Source organism: Carcharhinus amblyrhynchos, chromosome 1 (genome assembly GCF_965287045.1).
Source record: "Carcharhinus amblyrhynchos chromosome 1, sCarAmb.v2.hapA, whole genome shotgun sequence".
In the NCBI taxonomy this organism is placed as follows: Eukaryota; Metazoa; Chordata; class Chondrichthyes; order Carcharhiniformes; family Carcharhinidae; genus Carcharhinus; species Carcharhinus amblyrhynchos.
The window spans coordinates 31,774,497-31,799,352 of record NC_137324.1 but is presented as its reverse complement, the minus strand read 5'-3'; the positions used below and the strand labels follow the sequence as shown (position 1 = coordinate 31,799,352).

The 24,856-nt window shown below is 43.3% G+C and overlaps 1 protein-coding gene across 2 annotated transcripts in view; it reads left to right on the top strand.

Annotated features, from left to right (window-relative positions):
• Positions 1-24,856, top strand: part of dym (dymeclin) — a 438,866-nt gene that overhangs the window by 110,674 nt on the left and 303,336 nt on the right. For both annotated transcript variants that reach the window (XM_080206642.1, XM_080206553.1), the window contains exon 9: positions 18,347-18,529. In XM_080206642.1, coding sequence (XP_080062768.1) covers positions 18,347-18,529 — 183 coding nt within the window. The remainder of the gene's footprint in view (positions 1-18,346; positions 18,530-24,856) is intronic.

Sequence of the window (24,856 nt, the reverse complement as noted above, 5' to 3'; positions counted from 1 at the left end):
AACTGACATTGCAGCACTTACACTGGATTGCCAGTTTGGATTATGTGTTGAATTCTCTGAAGTAGGGTTAGAATTCCAAACCTTCTATCACAGAAACAAGAGTGCTGCTACTGACACAAGATGTGGACCCAAATGAAGCTACTAGGCAAAAACTGCTTGAAGCTAACAGAAGCATATTGCAGCAATATAACTGACTAAACTGTACTAATATGTCATTAGAAATCAGGTACCCTTCACATGTTGAGGCTGCATAATTCCAATTCAACTCCCGCAATCACATCTCTGGGCAAAAATATCAGTCTTGTTCAAAGCATTAGTAGAAGGCTTTCAACTGAAAACTTCAATGAAAATGTCAAAAACAGTCCAATGGATACTGTTTATGATTTTGTTTTGGAATGTTAAATATTGAATTTAAAATGTTGGCGGTTTTCAGCTAGAGATTGATTCATTTGCTCCACAGTACCACCCTATGGTCAATGTTTGTATCTTTTAAGACTCATTCAAGTTCTTTTAGTGAGTGAATTATAACATTTTTGGGATTTTGAGAGTCAGGAAATGTGACTGGGTGAAATAGTTTAAAAGGAGCACTTAAAAAAAACTGCATATGTCACCAACTATTATAGATGTTAACAAGAAACATCCATGAGAAGTCTTTCCAGTTGACATAGTTGTATAATAAATATGGAATGATGGATGGAATTATACACAGGCAGCATAGCACAGTATCTAAAACAGATTTATTTTTCCTTAGTCAATATGCTGGTTTTTTTTCTCGTTTTTGTTCCTGTATTATGCCCTATTTCTTATTGCCTCTGTGCTCCCAAATAGCCATTCTCCCAGTGTAATTCCAGGTGCTGATTCTTGCCAGTTACTGAACTTACTGAATTTACTGCATCGTGACTGAGCCTGTTTCTGTTCTTAGTCGAAGTTTTTTCCTGGAGACAATGAACAGGAATCCTGGTTAATTTCAACACCCTCCTCCAAGCTGACGGGGGCTGTGATTACTGTTGTACCATGAATCTCAGAATTGTTATGGCACAGAAGGCAGCCATTTGGCTCATCGTGTCTGCACCAGCTCTTCAAAAGAATATCGTGGCTTAGTGTTGTTCCCCATACTCCTGCACGTTGTTTCTGTTGAAATAATCATCCATTGTTTTCTTGGATGTTTCAATTGAACCTGCCTCTACCACCCTTCCAGGCAGTGTATTCCAAACTTGAACCATTTGGCGTGTGAAGGTTTTTTTCTCACATCGCATTTGTTTCTTTTGCAAATCACTTTAAATCTGTGCCCTCTCACTCTTGATCCTTTTATGAGCAGGAACAATCTCTTCCTATCGATTCTCTGTGATTTTGATTTTGATTTTGGACATCTCTATCGAATCTCATCTCAGCTTCCTTCTCTACAAGGAGCAGAGTCCCAACTTCACCAAACTGTCCTCATAACAGAAGCCTCTCAACCCTAGAACCGTTCTTGTAAATTTCTTCTGCGCTCTCTTCAATGAGTTCACATCCTTCCTATAATGTTGTGCCCAGAACTGTACGCAGTACTCCAGCTGAGATCTAACTACTGTCTTGTATAAGTTCTGCACTATCAACTTGCTCTTGCACTCTGTCTCATAATACTTTATGCTTTATTAACTGCTCCCTCCACCTTCCAATGATCTGTGCACATATACACCCAGTTCTCCTTGCTTCTGCAGCCCTTTAAAAAATTCCCCCCTTTTTATTGTCTTTCCATGTTTCTCCAACAAAAATGCATCAGCTCACACCTGTCTGCATGATCTTCATCTGCCACCTATCTGCCATCTCCACCAATTTCTGATCTTTTGAAGCTTTGCACTGTCCTCTTCACAGTTTACAATACTTTTGTCATCCTCCAGCTTTGAAATTGTTGCTCTGCCCGTTGAAGTGGTGGAGGCTGCCTCGCTAAATATTTTTAAGACGCGGGTTGATGGGTTTTTGATGAGAGAGGGGATTAAGGGTTATGGGGAGAGGGCGGGAATGTGGAACTGAGCCACGACAGATCAGCCATGATCTTATTGAATGGCGGGGCAGGCTCGAAGGGCTAGGTGGCCTACTCCTGCTCCTATTTCTTATGTTCTTATGTCATTAATACAATATCAGGAAAAGCAGGTGTTCCAATTCTGACCCCTGGGAAACACCACTACAAACATCCTTCCAGCCCGGAAAAATATCGATTGACCATTACTCTCTGATTATTCAGCTACTTTTGTATCCACGTTGCTACTGTCCTTTTTATTCCATGAGTTATAGCCTGCTGTAGTGCTGTATTGAAAGCCTTCTGAAAGTCCATGTAGACCACATCAGTAGCATTACCCTCATTAACCTTTCTGTTACCTCAAAAAAAACTCCAGCAACTTAGTTAAATGCGATTTCCCCTTTAGAAATTCATACCGGCTCAGTCTAATCAATCTACATTTTTCTATATGACTACTAATTCTATGCCGAATAATTAATTCTAGAAGCTTGCCCACTACTGATGTTAATTGATGTTGATTGTCAGCCAACCTGGAACAGTAGACCAAACAATGATCATGGACATATCTGGCCTGGTCCAGTTCTTACACTGAGCCACAAAAAGGCAGGCGTGCTTTTTGTATCAGCTTTGCTGACTTTTAGGGCATTCTGTGGGCATTACAGAGGTGAACTGATGCACTTGAATGCAAAGACAGAGTCCTCTCTCAAGTATTTCATCATAACCTCAATGTTGTGTTTTTTAATAAGAGCTACAGTGCAAACGAAATGTGAAAAGTTCATTGAGCAGTGGATGCGATGACTACCAGCAAAACCTCGGAATGTAGCGTTGCAGTCTGATTGTGTAACTAGCTGTCGCCCCCACACTAACATTTTCAGATATCTTTGTATTATTAAACAAATAAAATGTTTAAAACCAAACCCCCTTGCTAAATAATCCATGTCTACAGCATGTGCTGAGTGGTTGCCAGCCTAAGTAAGTTAACTGTGTCATATGACTGGCACCAGAACGGCTAGACCGAGGTTCCTGTATGACTGGACTGATTCCCAGAGCCTTTGGCTCTCCTTTTCTGTGCTTGGCTAGCCCTTTCTTTTCCTCCTTTCTCTTACTCTTGGCAAGACAGCTATCTACAACCAGGCTGGGCTGTAATCCTCGCTGCAGACATACTGTCAGCCAGTTCTGTTTATCTTGAAAAGTAAAGTGTAAAAGAATTTGAGGTTTTATCTGTAGTAATTTGTGAACGCACAGGAGCTTTGGTGCCACCCTATCACAGTGTATATTTTTGCTGTTGATGAAAGAGTTGTAGAGTGCATTTAACTGTTGAGCAACATTGAACTGATGTGGAACAGCATTTCCATGTACAATCACACAAGAGATGGAGTAGCAGCTTTCTGTTTGAATTGTATGATTATCCTAAAGTTCTAAACCTCTCTGGTTGGAATTACTAACAACATATTTGTGTTTTGCTTTTTCCTGCACTTAGCAAAACATTTCAGCTTTTTATGTTGTAAATATTCAACCAGTGGAGGTCTTTGTTCTCCTTTGTAAATAAATCAACTACTTTTTCCTGTTGAGCATTTGTACAGCCTTGTGATTATTACAGTGATCATGACAACTATCATCCCATCTGGGTCACCAATGCCTTTTAGAGAAGCAAATCTGCCCCCCTTGTTCAGTTTGGCTGACAAATCCACCATGATATTGTTGACTCTTAACTGCCCTTAGTGATGCCCATATTTTGCTACATTGTAACTATTCAACCAATAATAATAATTTCTCTCTGCCTTGGCCCACTCCAGCTAAATTTTGCAGTTAGAGTAAAAGGGTTGCCAAGCCATTCTTGGGCCTTCTAGGTTCTGTGCTATTTGATTTGACTTTATTATAGTTTAATCTCCTTCAGCTTTATAGCTTTGTACTTACCAGAATGTCTATATTGTCAGGTGTTCACTATTAATAATTATTTGAATCCCTTTTTGAAAACTTGCTTTTTTTTTATTTTGTCATTAGCTTTTATATTTTCTGGGTTTTATATTTCTGTCACAAGGTGGCTATTCTGCTGACTAATTTTATTTAACTTTGATATTTGATTTTTGACCATTTAAATTTTATTGCAGATTAAAACGTACTCCATTGCGACTCATGTATTTCAATTTACTTTAGGACCGAGACTGAAACATCAGCGTTAATGAGGGTCCTGGACCTCTCTGCCATAGTCCGGATGCTTCCAAAACAATTCCACAGTCAGTTTCTCTATTCCCTGACACTTTGTTCAGTGGTGTTCTAAAATGCTGATGCTGTCGTTCTTTTTCTTCACTTTAAGATGAAGGAAGTTACAGCAATCAGCTAGCCTTTTTTCTCTATTGGTAGGCAGAAAGGACCTTAGTACTGACAGTTTATTTGTGAAAACACTTTTGATTAATATTGTGCTGTTAGGTAATGGAAAAATTAACCATGAATGTCTCCTTTTTAAGAACTTAACATAAGAAATAGGAGCAGGAGTAGGCCATCTAGCCCTTCGAGCCTGCCCCGCCATTCAATAAGATCATGGCTGATCTGAAGTGGATCAGTTCCACTTTCCCACTCTCTCCCCATAACCCTTAATTCCCTTGTCTGTCAAAAACCTATCTACCCGTGACTTAAATATATTTAGCAAGGTAGCCTCCACCACTTCAACGGGCAAAGAATTCCAGAGATTCACCACCCTTTGAGTGAAGAAGTTCCTCCTTAACTCTGATCTAAACTGCCCCCCTCCCCCTTATTTTGAGGCTGTGCCCTGTAGTCCTGCTATCCTTTCTAAGCAGGAAGAATCTCTCTACCTCTATCCTATCCAGCCCTTTCATTATCTTATACGTCTCTATAAGATCCCCCCTCATCCTTCTAAACTCCAATGAGTACAGACCCAGTCTATTTAGTCTCTCTTCATAGTCCAACCCCCTCATCTCTGGTATCAGCCTAGTGAACCTCCTGTGCACTCCCTCCAAGGCCAAAATATCCTTGCGCAAGAGCGGCGACCAAAACTGCACACAGTACTCTAGCTGCGGCCTCACCAGTACCCTGTACAGTTGCAGCAAGACCTCCCTACTTTTATATTCTATCCCCCTTGCTGTAAAGGCCAGCATCCCATTCGCCTTCTTGATCACCTGCAGACTGGGTTTTTGCGACTCATGCGCAAGGACTCCCAGGTCCCTCTGCACCGTAGCATGCTGCAGCTTTTTGCCCTTTAAATAGTAATCCCTCCTACTATTATTTCTGCCAAAGTGGATAACCTCACACTTGCTAACATTATACTTTTTGGAGCATCAAATCTTGGGTAGACAACCTTATGCATACTGACCCTGTTGAACTTTTAGTTCACCAAATGGATCCTAGTGTGAGCCACTGTAGTAGGCAGGACTTCTTGTGTGGTTATCTTTTGGTTTTGCTTCATTTTGGTGTTTTATTTCAGTTTTCTCTTTGAGGCTCAAAAGATTTTATGCTGTCATTGTGATTTGTCAATTTTTCTTTCACAGGCATTTTAATCCTTAATCCTAGAGTCATAGAGGGTTACAGCATGGAAACAGGCCCTTTGGCCCAACTTGTCCATGCTGCCCCCTTTTTTTAAAACCCCAAAGCTAATTGCAATTGCCCGCATTTGGCCCATATCCCTCTGTACCCATTGTACCCATGTAACTGTCTAAATGCTTTTTAAAAGATAAAATTGTACCCGCCTCTACTACTAACGCAGGCAGCTTGTTCCAGCCACTCACCACCCTCTGTGTGAAAAAATTGCCCCTCTGGACACTTTTGTATCTCTCCCCTCTCACCTTCAACCTATGCTGTCTAGTTTTAAACTCCCTTACCTTTGGGAAAAGATACTGACTATCTACCTTGCCTGTGCCCCTCATTATTTTATAGACTTCTATAAGGTCACTCTTCAGCCTCCTATGCTCCAGAGAAAAAAGTCCCAGTCTATTCAGCCTCCCCTTATAACTCAATCCATCAAGTCCCATAGCATCCTGGTAAATCTTTTCTGCATTCTTTCTAGTTTAATAATATTCTTTCTATAATAGGGTGACCAGAATTGCACACAGTATTCCAAGTGTGGCCGTACCAATGTCTTGTACAACTTTAACAAGACGTCCCAACTCCTGTATTCAATGTTCTGACTGATGAAACCAAGCACGCTGAATGCCTTCTTTACCACTCTGTCTACCTGTGAGTCCACTTTAAAGGAGCTATGAACATATACCCCTAGATCTCTTTTGTTCTATAACTCTCCCCAGTGCCCTACCATTAACTGAGTAAGTCCTGCCCTGGTCCATTCCACCAAAATGCATCACCTCGCATTTGTCTAAATTAAACTCCATCTGCCATTCGTCAGCTCACTGGCCCAACTGATCAAGATCCCGTTGCAATTGGAGATAACTTTCTCCACTGTCCACTATGCACCAATCTTAGTGTCATCTGCAAACCTACTAACCATGCCTCCTATATTCTTATCCAAATCATTAATATAAATAATAAATAACAGTGGGCCGAGCACTGATCCCTGAGGCACACCATTGGTCACAGGCCTCCAGTTTGAAAAACAGCTCTCTACAACCACCTGAAGCCAATTTTGTATCCATTTAGATACCTCACCCTGGATCCCATGAGATTTAACTTTATACAACAACCTACATGCAATACCTTGTCAAACAGTCCTGTTGTTGCCTCTCCCCAGACTTCTAATATTTGAAGTGTGAGGACTCGCAGTGATTTTCCTTCCTTCACTTAGGATCTTTTCTTGATGTTCTTGATGAAACAAAATGCTGGTTCGTCACCAATTTTATCTTTGTAATGCCCTAACTCTGTTAGGGGTTGTGGGTATTAACAAAAAGAAAAGATGTGATTTGCACACACCAATACAAACTATCAGCAGAATTATTTTAGGAGGTCTTACCTATATAGTGTATAAACTGAAACTAAAGCACCCTAATTGACATCACCATCAAGTCTGAAAGATTCCCGGTAACCTCATTGTAGTGTTAATGTAAGCCTTACTTGTGACTGATAAATAAGCAGATTTCATTACTTCACTATTGGAACGATGTGATTGCATGAAAGGGGTTATGGATGATGTTCACCAGAATGTTGCCTAGGATGGGATATTTAAGCTATAAGAAGAGACTGAATAGGCTTGGATTGTTTTCTTCAGAGCAGAGAAGGCAAAGGGGGGGAATGGTTGAGGAAGGCATAGTTTTAGGGTAAGGGGCAAGAGATTTAGAGGAGATTTAATTCGGCCTTTGAAGCAGTCTGAAACTACTTAAATATATAAAGGATCCTCAACAATAAATTTTGGCAGATGGCTTCAACCGCTCTTCTCACCTCATGTTCTCACTGCCCTTTTTCTTGACTGCTACTATGGCAAATTGTGTGGGCCCTTTTCTCCTCCATGATTAAGTCTGTTAACTCAGCACCAGAGTTCAAGCTTGCTATAATATTGATTTACATGGTTCATTATCATACCAGGCCATTGTTGTTCGGATCTGGTTATGTTAGTTTAACAATTGCTCAAATTTTAGAAAATATTTAATGAACTCTTTTGTTGTGGTTGGCATCTTCCTGCTTTCCTCCTGCTTCTAGAGTTGTACAGAATCATACAGTACAGAAAAGACTTTTTGCCCCGTCGAGTCTGCACTGACAATAACTACCACTAGAGGTGTGCTAATCCCATTTTCCTGCACTTATCCCATATCCTTGAATGCTATGATGTTTTAAGTGCTCATCCAAACTTTTTCTAAAGGCGCTAAAGTTTCCGGCCTTCCCAGGCAGCGCGTTCTAGATTCCCCCTACCCTCTGAGTGAATGCTTTTTTTCTCAAATCCCTTCTGAATCTCTTATCTCTTACCCCTTATCCTAAAACTATGCCCTCCTCAGTCATTCCCCCCGTAGTCGTCGCTGCTCTAAAGAAAACAATCCAAGCCTATTCAGTCTCCCCTTATAGCTCAAATGCTCCAACCTAGGCAACATCCTTGTGAACATCATCTGTACCTCCTCTCATGCAATTGCATCATTCTAATAGGGAGGTGACCAGACCTGCATACAGTACTCCAGCCGTGGCTTAACCAATGCTCCGTACAACTCCACCATTACCTCCTTGCTCTTATACTTTATACCATGACTGATGAAAGCAAGTGTCCCATATACCTTCTTAACTATTCTGTTAACCTGCTCTGTCACCTTTAGGGATCTGTGAATAATTACCCCAAGATCCCTTTGTTCCTCTGAGCTACCTAGTGTCCTGCTATGCATTAAATATTCCCCCATTTTGTTTCTTCTTCCAAAGTGCATCACCCTGCAGCTACCAGAAGTAAACACAGTCTGTCGCTGTTCTGCCCATTTGACCCCTGTATCCTACGATCATCTTCTCATCTTCACTATTAACCATCCCACCAATCTTGGTGTCATCTGAAAACTTGCTTAACATTCCCCCCACATTTTCATTTATATCATTTATGTATATAACAAACAGATAGGGTCCCAGGACTGATCCCTATGATACACCACTGGGCCCTGACCTCCAGTCACTCGAGCAGCCTTTTACTGCTATCCCTTGTGTGCTATTACTAAACCAGTTTCTGATCTGTCTCCCCAAATTTTCCTGAATTCCATGTGCTTTAACCTTCCCGATCAGTGCCCTATGTGGGACCTTATCAATAGCTTGGCTAAAATCCATATAAACTTCACCATCTGAACTTCCCTCATCCTCGATCACAGTTGAAAAATTCCAGCAAATTTGTTAGGCATGACCTCCCTCTGACAAAGTCATGCTGCTAACTCGTTAGAGTTTAGAAGAATGAGGGGAGATCTCATTGAGACGTATAAGATGATGAATGGGATGGATAGGATAGAGGTGGAGAGACTCTTCCCGCTCAAAAAAGACAGTAGGACTAGGGGGCACAGCCTCAGGATAAAGGGGAGGCGGTTTAGAACAGAGTTGAGGAGGAACTTCTTCACTCAAAGGGTGGTGAATCTCTGGAATTCTCTGCCCGTTGAAGTGGTGGAGGCTGCCTCGCTAAATATTTTTAAGATGCAGGTTGATGGGTTTTTGATAAGAGAGGGGATTAAGGGTTATGGGGAGAGGGCGGGAAAGTGGAACTGAGCCACAACAGATCAGCCATGATCTTATTGAATGGCGGGGCGGGCTAGATGGCCTACTCCTGCTCCTATTTCTTATGTTCTAACTATTCCTAATTAACCCATGCCTTTCCAAGTGGATTTAATTTTCAGCTTCAGAATTTTCTCCAATAGTTTCCCTACCGCTGATGTGAAACTCACCGGTCTATAATTCCCTCGTTCATCTCTGCCCTCTTGTTGAAAAGTAGAACCACATTAGCCATCCTTCAGTCCTCTGGCACTCATCTGAAGAAGGAGTGAGGCTCCAAAGGCTTTTGCTGCCAAATAGACCTGTTGGGCTTTAACCTGCTGTTATGAGACTTATTGTGTTTACCCCAGCCTAACGCCAACATCTCCACATCATGACTTTCCTCATGGCCAGAGAGAAATGAAAAAGTTGTGTCAGAGTTCCTGCAATTTCCTGCCTCATCTCCCACAGCTGCCTGGGATGGTATTCATTGTAGCCAGGGAATTTATCTGTTTTTGAGCCTTTCAGAGCCTCCAATGCCTCCCCGTTTCCTATGTCAAACTGTGCAAGTACCTCTCGATTCCTCTTCCTGAATTCTGTACCCACTTTCTCCTTTTCCAGAGTCAAGACTGATGAGAAATATTCATTTAACACTCTTCCAGTGTCTTGTGGCTTCACACAGGCATTTCCTCTTTGGTCCCTGATGAGCACGACTCTTTCCCTGGTTAACCTCTTCACTTTAATGTATTTATAAAGTATTTTAGAATTCTACCTGATTCTGTTCAGAAGTCCTTTTTCATGCTAAAGTAAGAGACCTATATTTGTCAGTTTCCAATCACTTGTTGGTGGGAGACAGTTACCATCACTACCTAAAAAGGTGAAGAGGACTGGTGACATTAACCGCTATCTGAAGGAGTGAAAGAGGTACAGTGATGCCAATAACAGCAATAGAAGTGCAGTGGGGCCTTTCACAGAGAAGAGCAACATGGCTGTTATCAGCGAGAGTCTAGTGCCACCCTCATGAGCTCATGAAACTGTCACTGCATTTTATGAATCCCAGGGAGAGAGGTCCTGTGGGGACAGGAAGGGAGAACAGTAGGCATATGTATGCTCGTATATCCCAGGCCTAAACAGTGAAGCTGGCTGGTGGACAGAGTACTTTTCGTCATCCAGTACTTCCCTGGAGCAGAGAAGCTACGACATCTTCTCCGGAGTCTTCAGCATGTCATTGAAGGCGAACATCTTGCCAAGGCCATCCCCACTCCTTGCTCTCAAACAGCCGCATAACCTCAAACAGATCACTGTCCGCAGCAAACTATGCAGCCTTCAGGAGAACAGTGACCACAACATCACACAACCCTGCCACAGCAACCTCTGCAAGACATGCCGGATCATCGACACGGATGCCATCATCTCGTGAGAACAGCGTCCACCAGGTACACGGCACATGCTCTTGTAACTCTGCCAACGTTGTCTACTTAATACGCTGCAGGAAAGGATGTCCTGAGGCATGGTACATTGGGGAGACCATACTGACTCTATGACAACGGATGAATGAACACCGCTTGACAATCACCAGGCAAGACTGTTCGCTTCCTGTTGGTGAACAGTTCAGCAGTCACGGGCATTCATGGGGTAAATGTTCTCCAAGGCGGCCTTCGCAACGTACGGCAGCGCAGAGTCGCTGAACAGAAACTGATAGTCAGGTTCCACACCCGTGAGGACGGCCTCAGCTGGGACCTTGGGTTCATGTCACATTATCTGTAACCCCCGAACTTGCAACACCTCACTTACTGTCCTGACTGGAGACAATACCTATAGTATTGTCTTTAACCTATGCTTAATGCTATCTCCACTCACGTTGTCTGCACCTTTAAAACTTGAATAGCAGATTAGCTGCAAAGACTCACATTCTAATCAGTATTCTGTAAACAGTGTGTGCCTTTATATGCCCTGTTTGTGATCAGAACTCTCCACTCACCCGACGAAGGAACAGCATTCTGAAAGCTAGTGGCATTTACTATCAGATAAATCTGTCGGACTTTTGGTGTTGTGAGACTTCTTACTGTGTTTACCCCAGTCCAACACCGGCATTTCCACACATCAAAAGAATTCAAACACAGGCATCTTCACTCTTTTAATCATTAAGTTCAGGACCTGGAATGTCCGGACCCTCATGAGCAACCCCACGAGCGACATACTTGAATCTCATACCACTATCATTGGCTGGGAGCTCAGGCAATGCAAAGTTGACATTGCTGCCCTAAATGAGAGCTGGTGAGCAGGGGAAAACCAGATCAAGCACAAGTTGGTGTTTACCCTTCTGGAAAAGTAAACCAGAAGAAGAATTCCATGCGTTCGCGTCACGATTAAAAACAATCTAATTGGCTCTCACGGAGACCTTCCTTGCAGGATAAATGAACACTTTATGACCCTTAGGCGCTCTCAGCACAGAACCAGTGTGCTACATTCCTTGGTGCGTAGACTCCAACACTGGAAGCTACCGATGAGTCCAAAGAATAATTTTGCTCCAGCGTCAAACAATTGTTGGCTTGTATCCCAACAGGTAACAAGCTAATCCTCCTGGGCAAATTCAACACCAGAGTTGTAAAGGACACAAACCTCTGGTGAGATGTAATCAGCAGAGAGGGGATAGGGACATCTAATAACAATGGTACCCTGCTGCTGACAGGATGTCTAAAATGTGGCCTTATCATAACTAACACCTTGTTGCATCAGAGAGCCAAGTACAAGTAAGATTTATGCACGAGCAGTTGAAAGAGAGCTCCATCCTGAGTGAGAGACAGCCAGAGTTGTTGTCTGTGTCTGGGAATTTGGAGCTCTGGGAATTCAGAGCAGAGTGGAAAGAGGTGCTTTTTGCTGTTTTTGATTCCTGACATTTTAATCTTCAGAGTGGTCTTGCCTTGCTGTGGTAGTGGCTACAAGGTCCATCATGCAAACCAGCCTCCCATCCATTGACTCTGCCTATACTTCCCGCTGCCTCGGCAAAGCAACCAGTGTGATTAAGGACCCCATGCGTTCTCTCTTTCACCTTCTTCCATCGGGAAAAAGATACAAAAGTCTAAGGACACTTACCAACTGACTCAAGAACAGTTTCTTCCCTGCTGCTGCCAGACTTTTGAATGGACCTACCTTGCATTAAGTTGATCTTTCTTAATACCCTAGCTATGATTTTAACACTATATTCTGCACTCTCTTGTTTCCTTTTCTATGAATGGTATGCTTTGTCCATATAGCGGGCGAGAAATAATACTCTTCACTGTATACTAATACATGTGACAATAATCAAATCAAAACATAATGGGTAAATTGGTTTCCCCAATTTAAAGCTGTCTTAAGAAAGATAAGAGTTCTAGCTTTTTAAAATAACTTTAATTTAAGAGACTTTTTAAGCAACCGCTACACCAAATCACCCACCAATCCACAGTGGCACTACTCATATTAGCAATGACCAGAGTACGCAATGCTGCAAAGTACATACCACCTTTATAAATGCAGGGACTATAAGAAAGAAAACGGTTAAAAATCGCATTGCCTTAGTGCCATGTAGCTTAGCCAGTGTGCTCCTACCACTCTCAGGCTTTTAAACCAATAGGATTCAATTTTGACATAAGACCGGAAGCGGTCCAGGTCGTCCACCATGCCACTCGTTCTTTCTAGCTCACAGTTAATAAAAAGCTATTTAACATTTTTGATAAAAGTGACAATGACTGTACTCAGAAACATATCACCTGTTTATTTAGGGCAACTCAAGACCAAAGCAAAAAGGTATATTTACATTAGAATGAATAAAGGATACAGCAAGATCAAATTTGTGTCTTAAGCTTGGAGTAATTAAAGGAACGTGCTGAGGGCTGTATTCCATCATCGACAAATGGTCATCCCTAGTTTTTGAAGGAGAGCATGTGAAATTCACCTCTGTGCTCATATCACCCATATGAACATGATAAATAACTTTACAAAATCAAAAAAGAAATGCAGCAATAAAGGCTAAAGTCCGGTATTAATGATGAACTGCAGATTATGACTCCAAATTCTTGCCATCCACTGTGTTCAGAGAGGCCAAAGCCTTGTCAACCAGCCTTAAGGATCTGTCAGATATTACCCTCAGGGTAGCAGGATAAAGTAACGCAATCTACATTCAGATAGTTTTCAATCACTTTCCAGCTTCATCAAAATCCCTGTGACTGAAGCTATGAAAACATTGGGGTCATATGGACGAAATGGTCATATGGACTGATGCTATGAAAACATTGGGGTCATATGGACGAAATGGGATTGGTTTAGATTAGTGGGTTAGTGTTTTTTTTTAAAAGCTGGTCGGCGCAACATCGTGGGCCGAAGGGCCTGTTCTGCGCTGTAATGTTCTATGTTCTATGTTCTAAGCCTTGAAAACAGGGTATGTCATGCTCCATCAAGTTTGATATGCCCAGCCTTTGTGCCGAGGTTAAGGAAATGTGGTAGCCAGTTTTCAAAAAATCTATCTAGGTGTTGGCCCGTAGCTCCTTCTGGAAAGCTGGTCACACTCCCCTTCTGGTCCTGAGTCTCCAGAATGATCAGGATATTTGACATACACCATTTAGCTGATTTTCCAAGGATTGAAAGGGGGCCTCAATTAAGGAATCTGCATTCTTGACAAAGATTCTTTCCTCCGCTTCATCAAACTTCTTTTTGGTATTCTACAATTCAGCAATATGAGCACTGAGATTCTGTACCAAAAAGCCAGTTTTGTCATCCAAAACGTTAATCATATTGGCAGTTATCATTTACAATGCCTTTGACGTTGCTGTTTCGAAAGCCTGCTCACTGACCAAATCCACCACATTGATGGCTCGGCTCCACCTCAGCTATTTCTGACTACTACTTTCTATCAAGGATTTTCATGACTTTACTCAGCACTTTGTCCCACAACTTAACCAGAAATCTTTAAGGAATATGGAGTTTTCACCCCCAAGATTAGTTACTTACGGGCTGTGCATTAGGATAAATGAAAGGATTAAAAGATGAGTCACGCCAGAACTTCTATGCTCATATTACATGATCCCCCACCTTAACTTTGATATCCTGTTTCAGGTAATATGGTTGCTGTATAACCTCTTGAGGGCTATGATTGCGCGGGATGGAGTCATTTGTATGGTTGACCATTGGCCTCTGATTTTCTGAAGGTATCAGGAAAATCATGTTCTCAATTTTCCAGCAATTGCACTAAATCATGGTGTGCATCTGTTCTGTCTTGAGACTACTTATAGCCATTTTGACTTTCTGTGAGTATCATGTCTATAATAATGTGAGGATTTACATTACTTCCTGCTGGTAAAAATTCTCTGTTTTTGCAATGGCTTAATTTTCAACAACAAAAAGAAAAAGTCAACTTATTTGCTTGCCATTTGTTACTGTGAGAAGTGGTGTCTTTTTGGGTTCGGGGAATGGGAATTGGTGGCATTCCACTTGGTAACATAGTGGTTAGCATTGCTGCCTCACACCCCCAGGGACCCGGGTTCAATTTTGGCTTTGGGTGAATGTGTGGAATTTGCACATTTCCCTGTTTCTGCATGGGTTTCCTCCGGGTGCTCCAGTTTCCTCCCACAGTCCAAAGGTGTGCAGGTTAGGTTGATTGGTCATTCTAAATTGACCCTACTGTCAGGGATTAGCAGGGTAAATATATAGAGTTACGGGAATAGGGCCTGGGTGGGATTGTGGTTGGTGCAGACTCAATGGGCTGACTGGTCTCCTTCTGCATTGTAAGGATTCTATGATTCCTGGCTAAGGGAAACATAGAATGGAGCAGGGGGCAGGGATTTCGGTTCCTAGATCATTGGGACCTCTTTAGGAGCAGGTGTGACCTGTACAGTAAAGACGGGTGGCAATTGAATCCCAGGGGGACTAATAGCTTGGTGGGAAGACTGGCTAGGGCTACTGGGGGGACTTTAAACTAGAAAGGATGGGGGGAGGGAATAGTGATGGGGAGACTGGGACCGAGGAGGTTAGCTCCCAGGTAGGGAAGGACTGCAGGCAGTATGAGAGGGAGGTTAGACAGGTGGTGGAGAAGGGAGATGTCCAGACTGAGGGGCTGAAGTGTATCTATTTTAACGCCAAAAGTGTAGTAAATAAGGTAGATGAGCTTAGGGCATGGATTGCTGCTTGGGAATGTGATGTGGTGGCCATTACGGAGACTTGGATGTCTCAGGGACAGGACTGGGTACTTCAGGTGCCGGGATTCAGATGCTTCAGGAAGGACAGGGAGGGAGGCAAAAGAGGTGGTGGAGTGGCACTGTTGATCAGGGACAGTGTCATGGCTGCAGAGAAGGAGGATGCCATGGAGGGACTGTCTATGGAGTCTCTGTGGGTGGAAGTTAGGAACAGCAAAGGGTCGATAACTTTGCTGGGTGTATTCTATAGGCCGCCCAATAGTGACAGGGACGTTGAGGTGCAGATAGGGAAACAGATCCTAGAGGGATGTAGTAATAACAGAGTTGTCGTGTTGGGAGACTTCAATTTCCCAAACATCGATTGGAATATCCCAAGGGTAAGGGGTTTGGATGGGGAGGAGTTTGTTAGGTGTGCTCAGGAAGGTTTTCTGACGCAGTATGTGGATAAGCCTACGAGAGGAGAGGCTGTACTTGACCTGGTACTGGCGAATGAACTCTCGGTAGGAGAGCATCTTGGGAATGGTGATCATAAATCTATCTCCTTCACAATTGCATTGGAATGAGATAGGATCAGGCAGGATAGGAAGGTGTTTGTCTGGAGTAAGGGGAAATACGAAGACGTCAGGAAGTTAATTGGACAAATAAACTGGAAGGAGGCATTCTTGGGGAAAAGTACAGAAGGAAGGTGGCGGATATTCAAGGAATGTTTGTCTGGGGCTCTGCACGACAACGTTCCGATGAGACAAGGAGGTTTTGGTAGGTCGCGGGAACCGCGGTGCACGAAGGCTGTGGTGAACCTAGTCAGGAAGAAAAGGAAGGTGTACAAAAGGTTCAGGGAGCTAGGAGATGTTAAGGATCTAGAGGAGTATAACGATTGTAGAAAGGATCTTAAAAGGGAAATTAGGAGAGCCAGAAGGGGTCATGAGAAGGCCTTGGTGGGTAAGATTAAGGAGAATCCCAAGGCCTTCTACAAATATGTGAAAAGTAAAAGGATGAGAAGAGAAGGGATAGGATCTATAAAAGGTGAAGGGGGAAAGGTCTGTGTGGAACCGGAAGAAATGGCAGAGGTGCTTAATGAGTACTTTGCCTCAGTATTCACGGTGGAAACTGATCTGGGAGATTTTGCTACAGGTTTGCAGCAGATGGAAAAGATTGAGTATGTGGATATTAAGGAAGAGGATGTATTAGAACTTTTGAATTCTATCAAGATAGATAAGTCGCCGGGACCAGATGGGATGTACCCCAGGTTACTGTGGGAGGTGAGGGAGGTGATTGCAGAGCCTCTGGCGATGATCTTTGCGTCGTCGATGGAGACGGGAGAGGTTCCGGAGGATTGGAGGATTGCGGATGTGGTTCCTATTTTCAAGAAAGGGAACAGAGATAGCCTGGGAAATTACCAACCAGTGAGTCTGACCTCGGTGGTTGGTAAGCTGATGGAGAGGCTTCTGAGGGACAAGATTTAAGATTATTTGGAGAGGTTTAGCATGATCAGAAATAGAATGGTTTTGTCAAGGGCAGGTCGTGCCTTACGAGTCTAGTTGAGTTCTTCGAAAACGTGACTGAACACATTGACGAAGGAAGAGCAGTGGACGTGGTGTACATGGACTTCAGCAAGGCGTTTGATAAGGTCCCCCATGCGAGACTTCTTGAGAAGGTGAGAGGGCATGGGATCCAAGGGGCTTTGGCCTTGTGGATCCAGAACTGGCTTGCCTGCAGAAGGCAGAGAGTGGTTGTGGATGGGTCTTTTTCTGCATGGAGGTCAGTCACCAATGGAGTGCCCCAGGGATCTGTTCTAGGACCCTTGCTGTTTGTCATTTTCATAAATGACCTGGATGAGGAAGTGGAGGGATGGGTTAGTAAGTTCGCCGATGACACGAAGGTCAGTGGTGTTTGGATAGTCTGGAAGGATGTCAGAAGTTGCAGCAGGACATAAATAGGATGCAAGACTGGGCGGAGAAGTGGCAGATGGACTTCAACGCGGATAAATGTGTAGTGGTCCATTTTGGCAGGACCAATGGGATGAACGAGTACACTATCAAGGGCAGGAGTCTTAGCAGTGTTGAAGAGCAGAAGGATCTTGGGGTCTGGGTCCACAGGACTCTTAAATCGGCCTCGCAGGTGGAGGATGTGGTCAAGAAGGCGTATGGTGTACTGGCCTTCGTTAATCGAGGGATTGAGTTTAGCAGTCGGGAGGTAATGCTGCAACTTTATAAGACCCTTGTCAGGCCCCACTTGGAGTACTGTGCGCAGTTCTGGTCGCCTCACTATAGGAAGGATGTAGAAGCTATTGAGAGGGTGCAGAGGAGATTTACAAGGATGTTGCCTGGATTGGGAGGCATGCCTCATGAAGATAGGTTGAGGGAGCTGGGACTCTTCTCCCTGGAGAGATGAAGGTTGAGAGGCGACCTGATAGAGGTTTATAAGATGTTGAGAGGAATAGATAGGGTGGATTCTCAGAGGCTATTTCCCCGGGTTGAAATGGTCGCTATGAGAGGACACAGATTTAAGGTGCAGGGAAGCAAGTACAGAAGTGATGTTGGGGTAAGTTTTTCACTCAGAGGGTGGTGAGTGAATGGAATCGGCTGCCGTCAGTGGTGGTGGAGGCGAACTTGCTGGGGTCTTTTAAAAGACTTCTGGATGAGTATATGGGGTTTAATGGGATTGGGGGTTATAGATAGGTCTGTGGATTGGTAGGTATTGAAGTGATCGGCGCAACTTGTGGGCCGAAGGGCCTGTTTGTGCTGTAGTGTTCTATAGGATTGGGCTTTGCTATGAAGATGACGTTTATTTAATTTTTATGTATTGCTCAGTGTTCCAGAAACTGACATGGAAATTGTCTTTCAGAATTGCTTTCTTGACATTGAATTCATTCTAATGTAAATATGTGTTTCCTTTGGTCTTGATGTGCCCTAAATAAACGGGTGATACGTTTCTGAGTACAGTCATCGTCACTTTTCCCAAAAACGTTAAATAGCTTTTTATTAACTGTGAGCTAGGAAGAACGAGTGGATACAAGATAATGGATTTATGAAGCTCTGAAGAAACATTCACATTTAATTTCTCTTCTCTTCAACAGCTGGCCTCTGGACAGTTCTTACCTTGGGAGGAGTTGGGAGTAAGGCAGCCCAGCAAGGGGATCTGTCATCTCCACTGGCTAATCGAAGTCTTCTGCTGCTGCTTGTTTTGTCTAATCTGAGCAACAGACCAGAAAGTCCAAATCCATATAGACAGTCGATAATGTCCTTCAAGAATACGCAAGGTTTGTATTAAGCCTATAGATTCAGAAGAATTGTTCACCTGTTAACTATCAAACGTACTTATTGCATCAACGACTTTAAATTGTTTGCGCAATTATGTCACACCCGAATCAGGGCACTTTGTAGTATCATGCTGCACATGTTTGATGAGGACAGCGGCAGAACCATGTTAAATCCATTGCTGGCCTCATTTGCTTATTACCAGAGAGTTGTGGGCCCAAGCAAGTTTACCAACCCTGGGAGGTGGTGTCAACTGAAGTTATTTGGGGAAGTGGGATATTATCTGAGGGGGACAAACTGTGGTTGTCAGCAGCTGGATGCAATGTGCATCACTGAGTTAGCTGCCAAGCACTTAAAGAAACTAATTGCAACATGCCAGGTTCCTGCTGTGGTCATGAACAGTTATTGCAGTGGAAGCCTCAGATCAGCGTTCGGCATGTTATATATTTAACTGGTTGCATGATTGCGTTAAGAACTGATCACATGATCGCTGGTGATGCATTAGAGTTTCAAAGGTCCTTGCTTTTGAATAAAAAATTTGAATAATTCAGAAGCAACATTGAAACATCTTCAAGCACATGGCCTGTGTATCAAGAAAAAGTGTGAATTTTTCTAGACATCAGTTCAGTATTTGGCTTTTGTTATTGATAGCAAAGACCCACGTAAAACACCCGGAATGATGGATGCTATTTTAGCACTATATCTGATGAATGTAATGCAATTGAAGTCCTAAGTTAAGTTATAATTATAATTTCTAAATTATTATGGTAAATTTGTTTCTAACTTAGCTACATTATTGCACTCATTGCATCCTTTACTATGTGTGATACCATCTTGCGACTGGTCAACAGAATGTGAGAAAGCATACAAAAATGTCAAAGATGCTTTGCAGAAGTCTGAAGTATTGGTTCATTTTAATCCAAAGCTACTATTATTGTTTGTTTGTATGCTTCACATTATGGAATAAGGGTAGAGTTTCACACATTATTCCTTCTGGAGAAGAATCACCAAAATCTTTTGTCTCACGTACTCTTGACTAGTGCTGAATACAACTATGCTCAGCTAGAAAATGATGCATTGAATATAATTTTTGATGTATGAACGTTTCATCATGATTTTCATGGTTGCCATTTCACATTCTTGAATGACTGTTGAACCTTCACAACTGTTTGGGCCTTATAAAGGATTACAGTCGTGAACTTCTAGCCGAATATAAAGAGGGTTACTGATGGTACCTGCACATTTATGCATGTTTATGTGTATGCATGTTAATTGGATAATGATTGTACCCCACATTACATGCCAATTGTGATCTGTAACTGGTGGTCTCAGTCTCAGTCTCATTAGGATAATCACTGGTATGGAGGACTTGTCAGGAAAGATTAAACAGGTTGGGACTCTACACATTGGAATTTAGAAGTGTATGAGGTGATCCCATTGAAACATATAGGATACTCAAGAGGCTGACGGTAAATGCTGACAGGATGTTTCCTGTCATAGGAGAGTCAAGGAACTGTCTATAGCGGAAGATGATGCACTGTGCCCTCGTTGTGTATCAGTTCTGGATTGCACGTTTTGTGTTGTGGCACAAGGGAATGGCGTCGGTCGGAGATTGACTGATGCTTTTCCTTTCAGAGGGCTCTCTTTTCTGCTATCCAGTCATTTCTTTTGATCTGTGTATTCCTTACCCTTCTTGCCTCCAGTCAGCAACAGTGACTTCCATGCATTGACTTTGAACCTGATCAACTTGAGCTCTTGCATGAATTGCAGATGTGGGTGACCTGTTGGTCTCAAGCCAATAGCAATGTCTTCATAGAGCCTGCCTTTGGGGATGAAGCCATAATTCATTCGGCATACATGACCCAACCATTGGGTTGCTGCTGACCTGACAGCAAACATGCTGGTCATCTCTATATGGTGATATAGTTCCATATTCAGCATTGTTGATGCTTCACTACTATCAAGGAGGCTACTGAGAACATTAACCTGGTACACACAGTTTTGTATTTTTGGTTAGTTTGCTGTTGCTGCACACTTGACCTCTTCAACGTGACAGCTACAGCCTTGGCCATCCTGGTGCTGATTTTGGCATCAAGGGACAGGTCACAGGTATGTGAAGCTGTCAGTGAACTCCAGGATGAGCTTCCTGATGTTGATCGAAGGTGGAGTCTCAATGATGTGGCCGAAAACTTCTTTGATGCTGATTGTCAGTTCTAACTCCTTGTAGGTCTGGGAGAGCCGATTGACAAGCTGCTCTAAGTCAGCTTCAGTATGGGATACTAATGCAATGCATCTGCAACCATCAACTCATGGGACAGGACATAATGTACTTTGGTCTTGTCAAGTTCATAAAGTTGTATAGTTATATAGCACGTGAGAAGGCCCTACAACCCATCACGTCTGCACCAGTCAAAGGCAAACCGCCCGGTTATTTTAGTCCCACTTTTCAGCACTAGGCCTATAGCCTTTCGTGCTTTGGCATCACAAGTGCCCCACATGTAAATACTTCTTAAATGTTATGAGGGTCTCTGCCTCGACCACATTTTTAGGCAATCAGTTCTGGACTCTCTCAACCCTTTCATTGAAAAGGTTTTTCCTCACGTCCCCTCTAAACCTCCAACCTTTGCGGTAAATCTATGCCCCTAGTCATTGAACCCTCCACCAAGGGAAATGTTTCTTCCTGTCAACTCTGTCTGTATCTCTCATAATTTTATACAGAGTTTATACAGTTTGATAAATTGAACATCACAAAATAATATTGCAACTACTAGTATTGCCAATTCTGCTGAGAATTCAGTGTAGTTGCATAAAGTTTAAGGTATATCAGTGCAGCTAGGCCATGTGGGATGTGCATCCTGCAGGATTTGGGAAGTCATGCAAGTGCCACGTCTCCCTGATGACTGCATGTGCAGGAAATGAAACCAGTTGCAGAAACTTGAGTCTTTGTGGTGCGTCCACAAAGCTGAGGATTAAATGGATAGCATGGTTAGGGAGTGGTCATACTACAACGCAAACAGAGAGAGAATGGGTGACTTCAGTAGAGAAACAAGCAAGTAGTGCAAAAATCCACTGAGACTATCTTGCTCTCACCGTTTTCCCATTCTGGGTACTGGTGAATGAGATGTGTCCTCAAAGGACTGTAGCAAGAGCCAGTTTCATGGCACCATAGGTGGCTCGGCTGTTCAGGAGGGGAGGAGGAAGGCGGAAATGCTATAGTGGTTGGAAATTCCATAATTAAGGGAACAGCCTGGATGGTGGGACTCAACTGGACTCGCCACGTCAGCACAGTGGCTACAAGAGCAGGTCAGAGATTAGGAATACTGTGGTGAGTAGCTCACCTCCTGACTCCCCAAAGCCTATTCACCATCTACAAGGCACAGGATAGAATACTCCCCACTTGTCTGGGTGGTTGCAGCTCCAACACTTGAGAAGCTTGACACCGTCCAGGATGAAGCAGCTCACTTGACTGATAACGACATTCACAAATATCCATTCCCTCCACCACTGATGCTGAGTAGCAGCAATGAGTACTATCTACAAGATGCAATGCAGCAATTCACCAAAGATCCTTAGGCAGCACCTTCCACACCCATGGCTACTTCCATCTAGAAGGACAGGGCAAATACATGGGAACATCACCACCTGCAAGTTCCTCTCCAAGCCATTCACTGTCCTGACTTGGAAATATATCGCTGTTCCTTTGCAGTCGCTGGGTCAAAATCCTGGAATTTCCTTCCTCAACCCACAGCGCATGGGTTGCAGCGATTCAAAAAGACGGCTTTCTAGCACCTTCTCAAGGGCAACTAGGGATGGGCAATAAATGTTGGCCAGCCAGTGACGCCCAAGTTTTAGAAAAATTTGTTTGTGGGATATGGGCGTCGCTAGGTGGCCGCGCGATTATTGCCCATCCTTAGTTGCCCAAGTTGAGAGTCAACCAGATTGCTATGGCTCTGGATTCACGCAGGTCAGACCAGTTAAGGATGGCAGATTTCCTTCCTAAAGGACATAAGTGAACCAGATGGGTTTTTCCGACAATTGACATTTGTTTCATGGTAATCAGCCAATTTTTAATTCCAGATATTTTTTATTGAATTATGATTCCACCATCTGCCGTGGCCTGATTCGAACCCGGGTCCCCAGAGCATTAGCTGACTTTCTGGATTGATGGTCTCACGATAATACCACAAGGCCATCATCTCCCCACGTGTGAATATGAAAAAGGAAAGATCGAGTCAGTTTGGATTTTAGTTTTGCTAGAATTCAAAAGAATGAGGGGAGATTTCATTGAAACCTATAAAATTCTAATATGACTAGATGGGGTTGATGCAGGAAGTGTGTTCCCGATGGTGGGGTGTCCAGACCAAGGGATCATAGTGGAAGGGGTAAACCTTTTTGGACTGAAACAAGGAGAAATTTCTTTACTCAGAGTGGTAAGCATGTGGAAATCTCTACCTCAGAAAGCAGTTGAGACCAAAACATTGTACAATTTCAAGAATGGGCAAAGGGGATCAAAGGATCTAGTGGGAAGACGGGGATCAGTCTAATGAGTTGGACCATCAGCCGTGACAATGAATGAAGGAGCAGGCTTGAAAGACTGAATGGCCTACCCTTGCCCCTATTTTCCATATTTTATGTATATGTAAATATAGATGTGACTCTCAGGATGGTATGTTGCCTCCCTGGTGCTAAGGTCAAGGATATTTGAGCAGCTGCAGGACATTATTGTGGGGGCAGCTGAACAGCTAGATGTCGTGGTCCAATGACATACATTGGAAAAGGGATGAGCAGATTTTGGGGAATTAGGAAGGGAATTAAAAAGGAGGACCTTGAGCAGCAATCCCAGGAATACTCCCACTGCCAGGAACCAGCATGGTGAGCAGAAGACAGGAAGATTGAACAGTTCAACAGATGGCTGGAGAAGTGGAGTAGGGGGGGAAGGTTTTAGATTTCTGTGGCTTTAGGACAAGTTCTGGGCAGGTGGGACCAGAAGGATTACATCTAAACAGGAAAGGGACCAGTGTCCTCATGGAGAGGTTTGCTTATGCTGTTGAGGAAGGTTTAAAGATCAGAAGGAGAGTGGGAACTTGAGGGGAAATTCAGAATGGAGAGGAGAAAAACTGGCAGTGGGAGTAGAAATAATTAAGCAATATGGAGGATATATCAGAGAATTGTGCCAAAGTAAACAAAATACACAAAGTGTTTGATGCATTAGAACAGGCAATTGTAAGTCATTAGATTGGGCCAGAGATAGGATGAAAGTGAAAAAACCCGCATCAGGCTCAATGTGTATGTATTTCTTTAAATTTGTTCAAGGAATGTGGGCTTCGCTGTCTAGTCCAGCATTTATTGCTTATCCCAAGTTGCTTGCGACAAGTGGTGGTGAGCTGTCTTGTTGAATCACAGCAGTCCTGCAGTGTTGGTACACCCACAGTGCTGTTAGTAGTGATCCAGGATTTTGACCTAACCACAGTGAAGGAGTGGCAAAATGTTTCCAAATTAGGATGGAGAGAGATTTGGAGGGAAACCTCCAAGTGGTGGTGTTCTTGTGCATTGGCTGCTCTTATTTTTCTAGATAGTAGCAGGTTATGGGCTTGGTAGGTGATGTCTGAGAAGCACTGGTGGCACCCTGCAGGTGGTACACATACCTGACAGCGTGTGTTGAAAGTGGAGTGTGTGAATGTTTGTGGCTAGGGTGCCAATTAAGGGGACTGCTTTGTTCTGGATGGTGTCAATCTTGAGTGTTGTTAGAGCTGCACTCATCCAGGCAAGGCAGAGTATTCTGTCACACAACTGATTTGTGTCTTGTAGATTGTGGACAGACTTTGGGGAGTCAGGAGTTGAGTTGCTTGCTACAGGATTCCTTGACTCTGATCTCTTGTCGCCACAGTATTTATATGGCTAGACCAGTTCAGTTTCTGGTCAGTGGTAACCCTAGGATGTTGATGATGGGGATTCAGTGATGATAATACCATTTAATGTTAAGGGGCAAGAGTTAAATTCTCTTTTGCTGGTTATGGTCATTGCCTTGCATGTGCATGGCACAAATGTTACTTGTCACTTGTCAGCCCAAGCCTGGGATATTGTCCAGGTGTAGTTGCATCTGCTTTGCTATCTGAGGAGTTGCAAATGATGCTGAATATTCTGCAGACATCAGCGAACATCCCTCCTTCTGACCTTAGGATGGAGGGAAGGTCATTGATGAGCAGCTTAAGTGGTTGGACCTAGAATGTTATCCTGAGGATCTCCTGCAGCACTGTCCTGGAATTGAGATGACTGACCTCCAACAAATACTACTTCCTTTATGCTAGGTATGAGTCAAACTAGTGGAG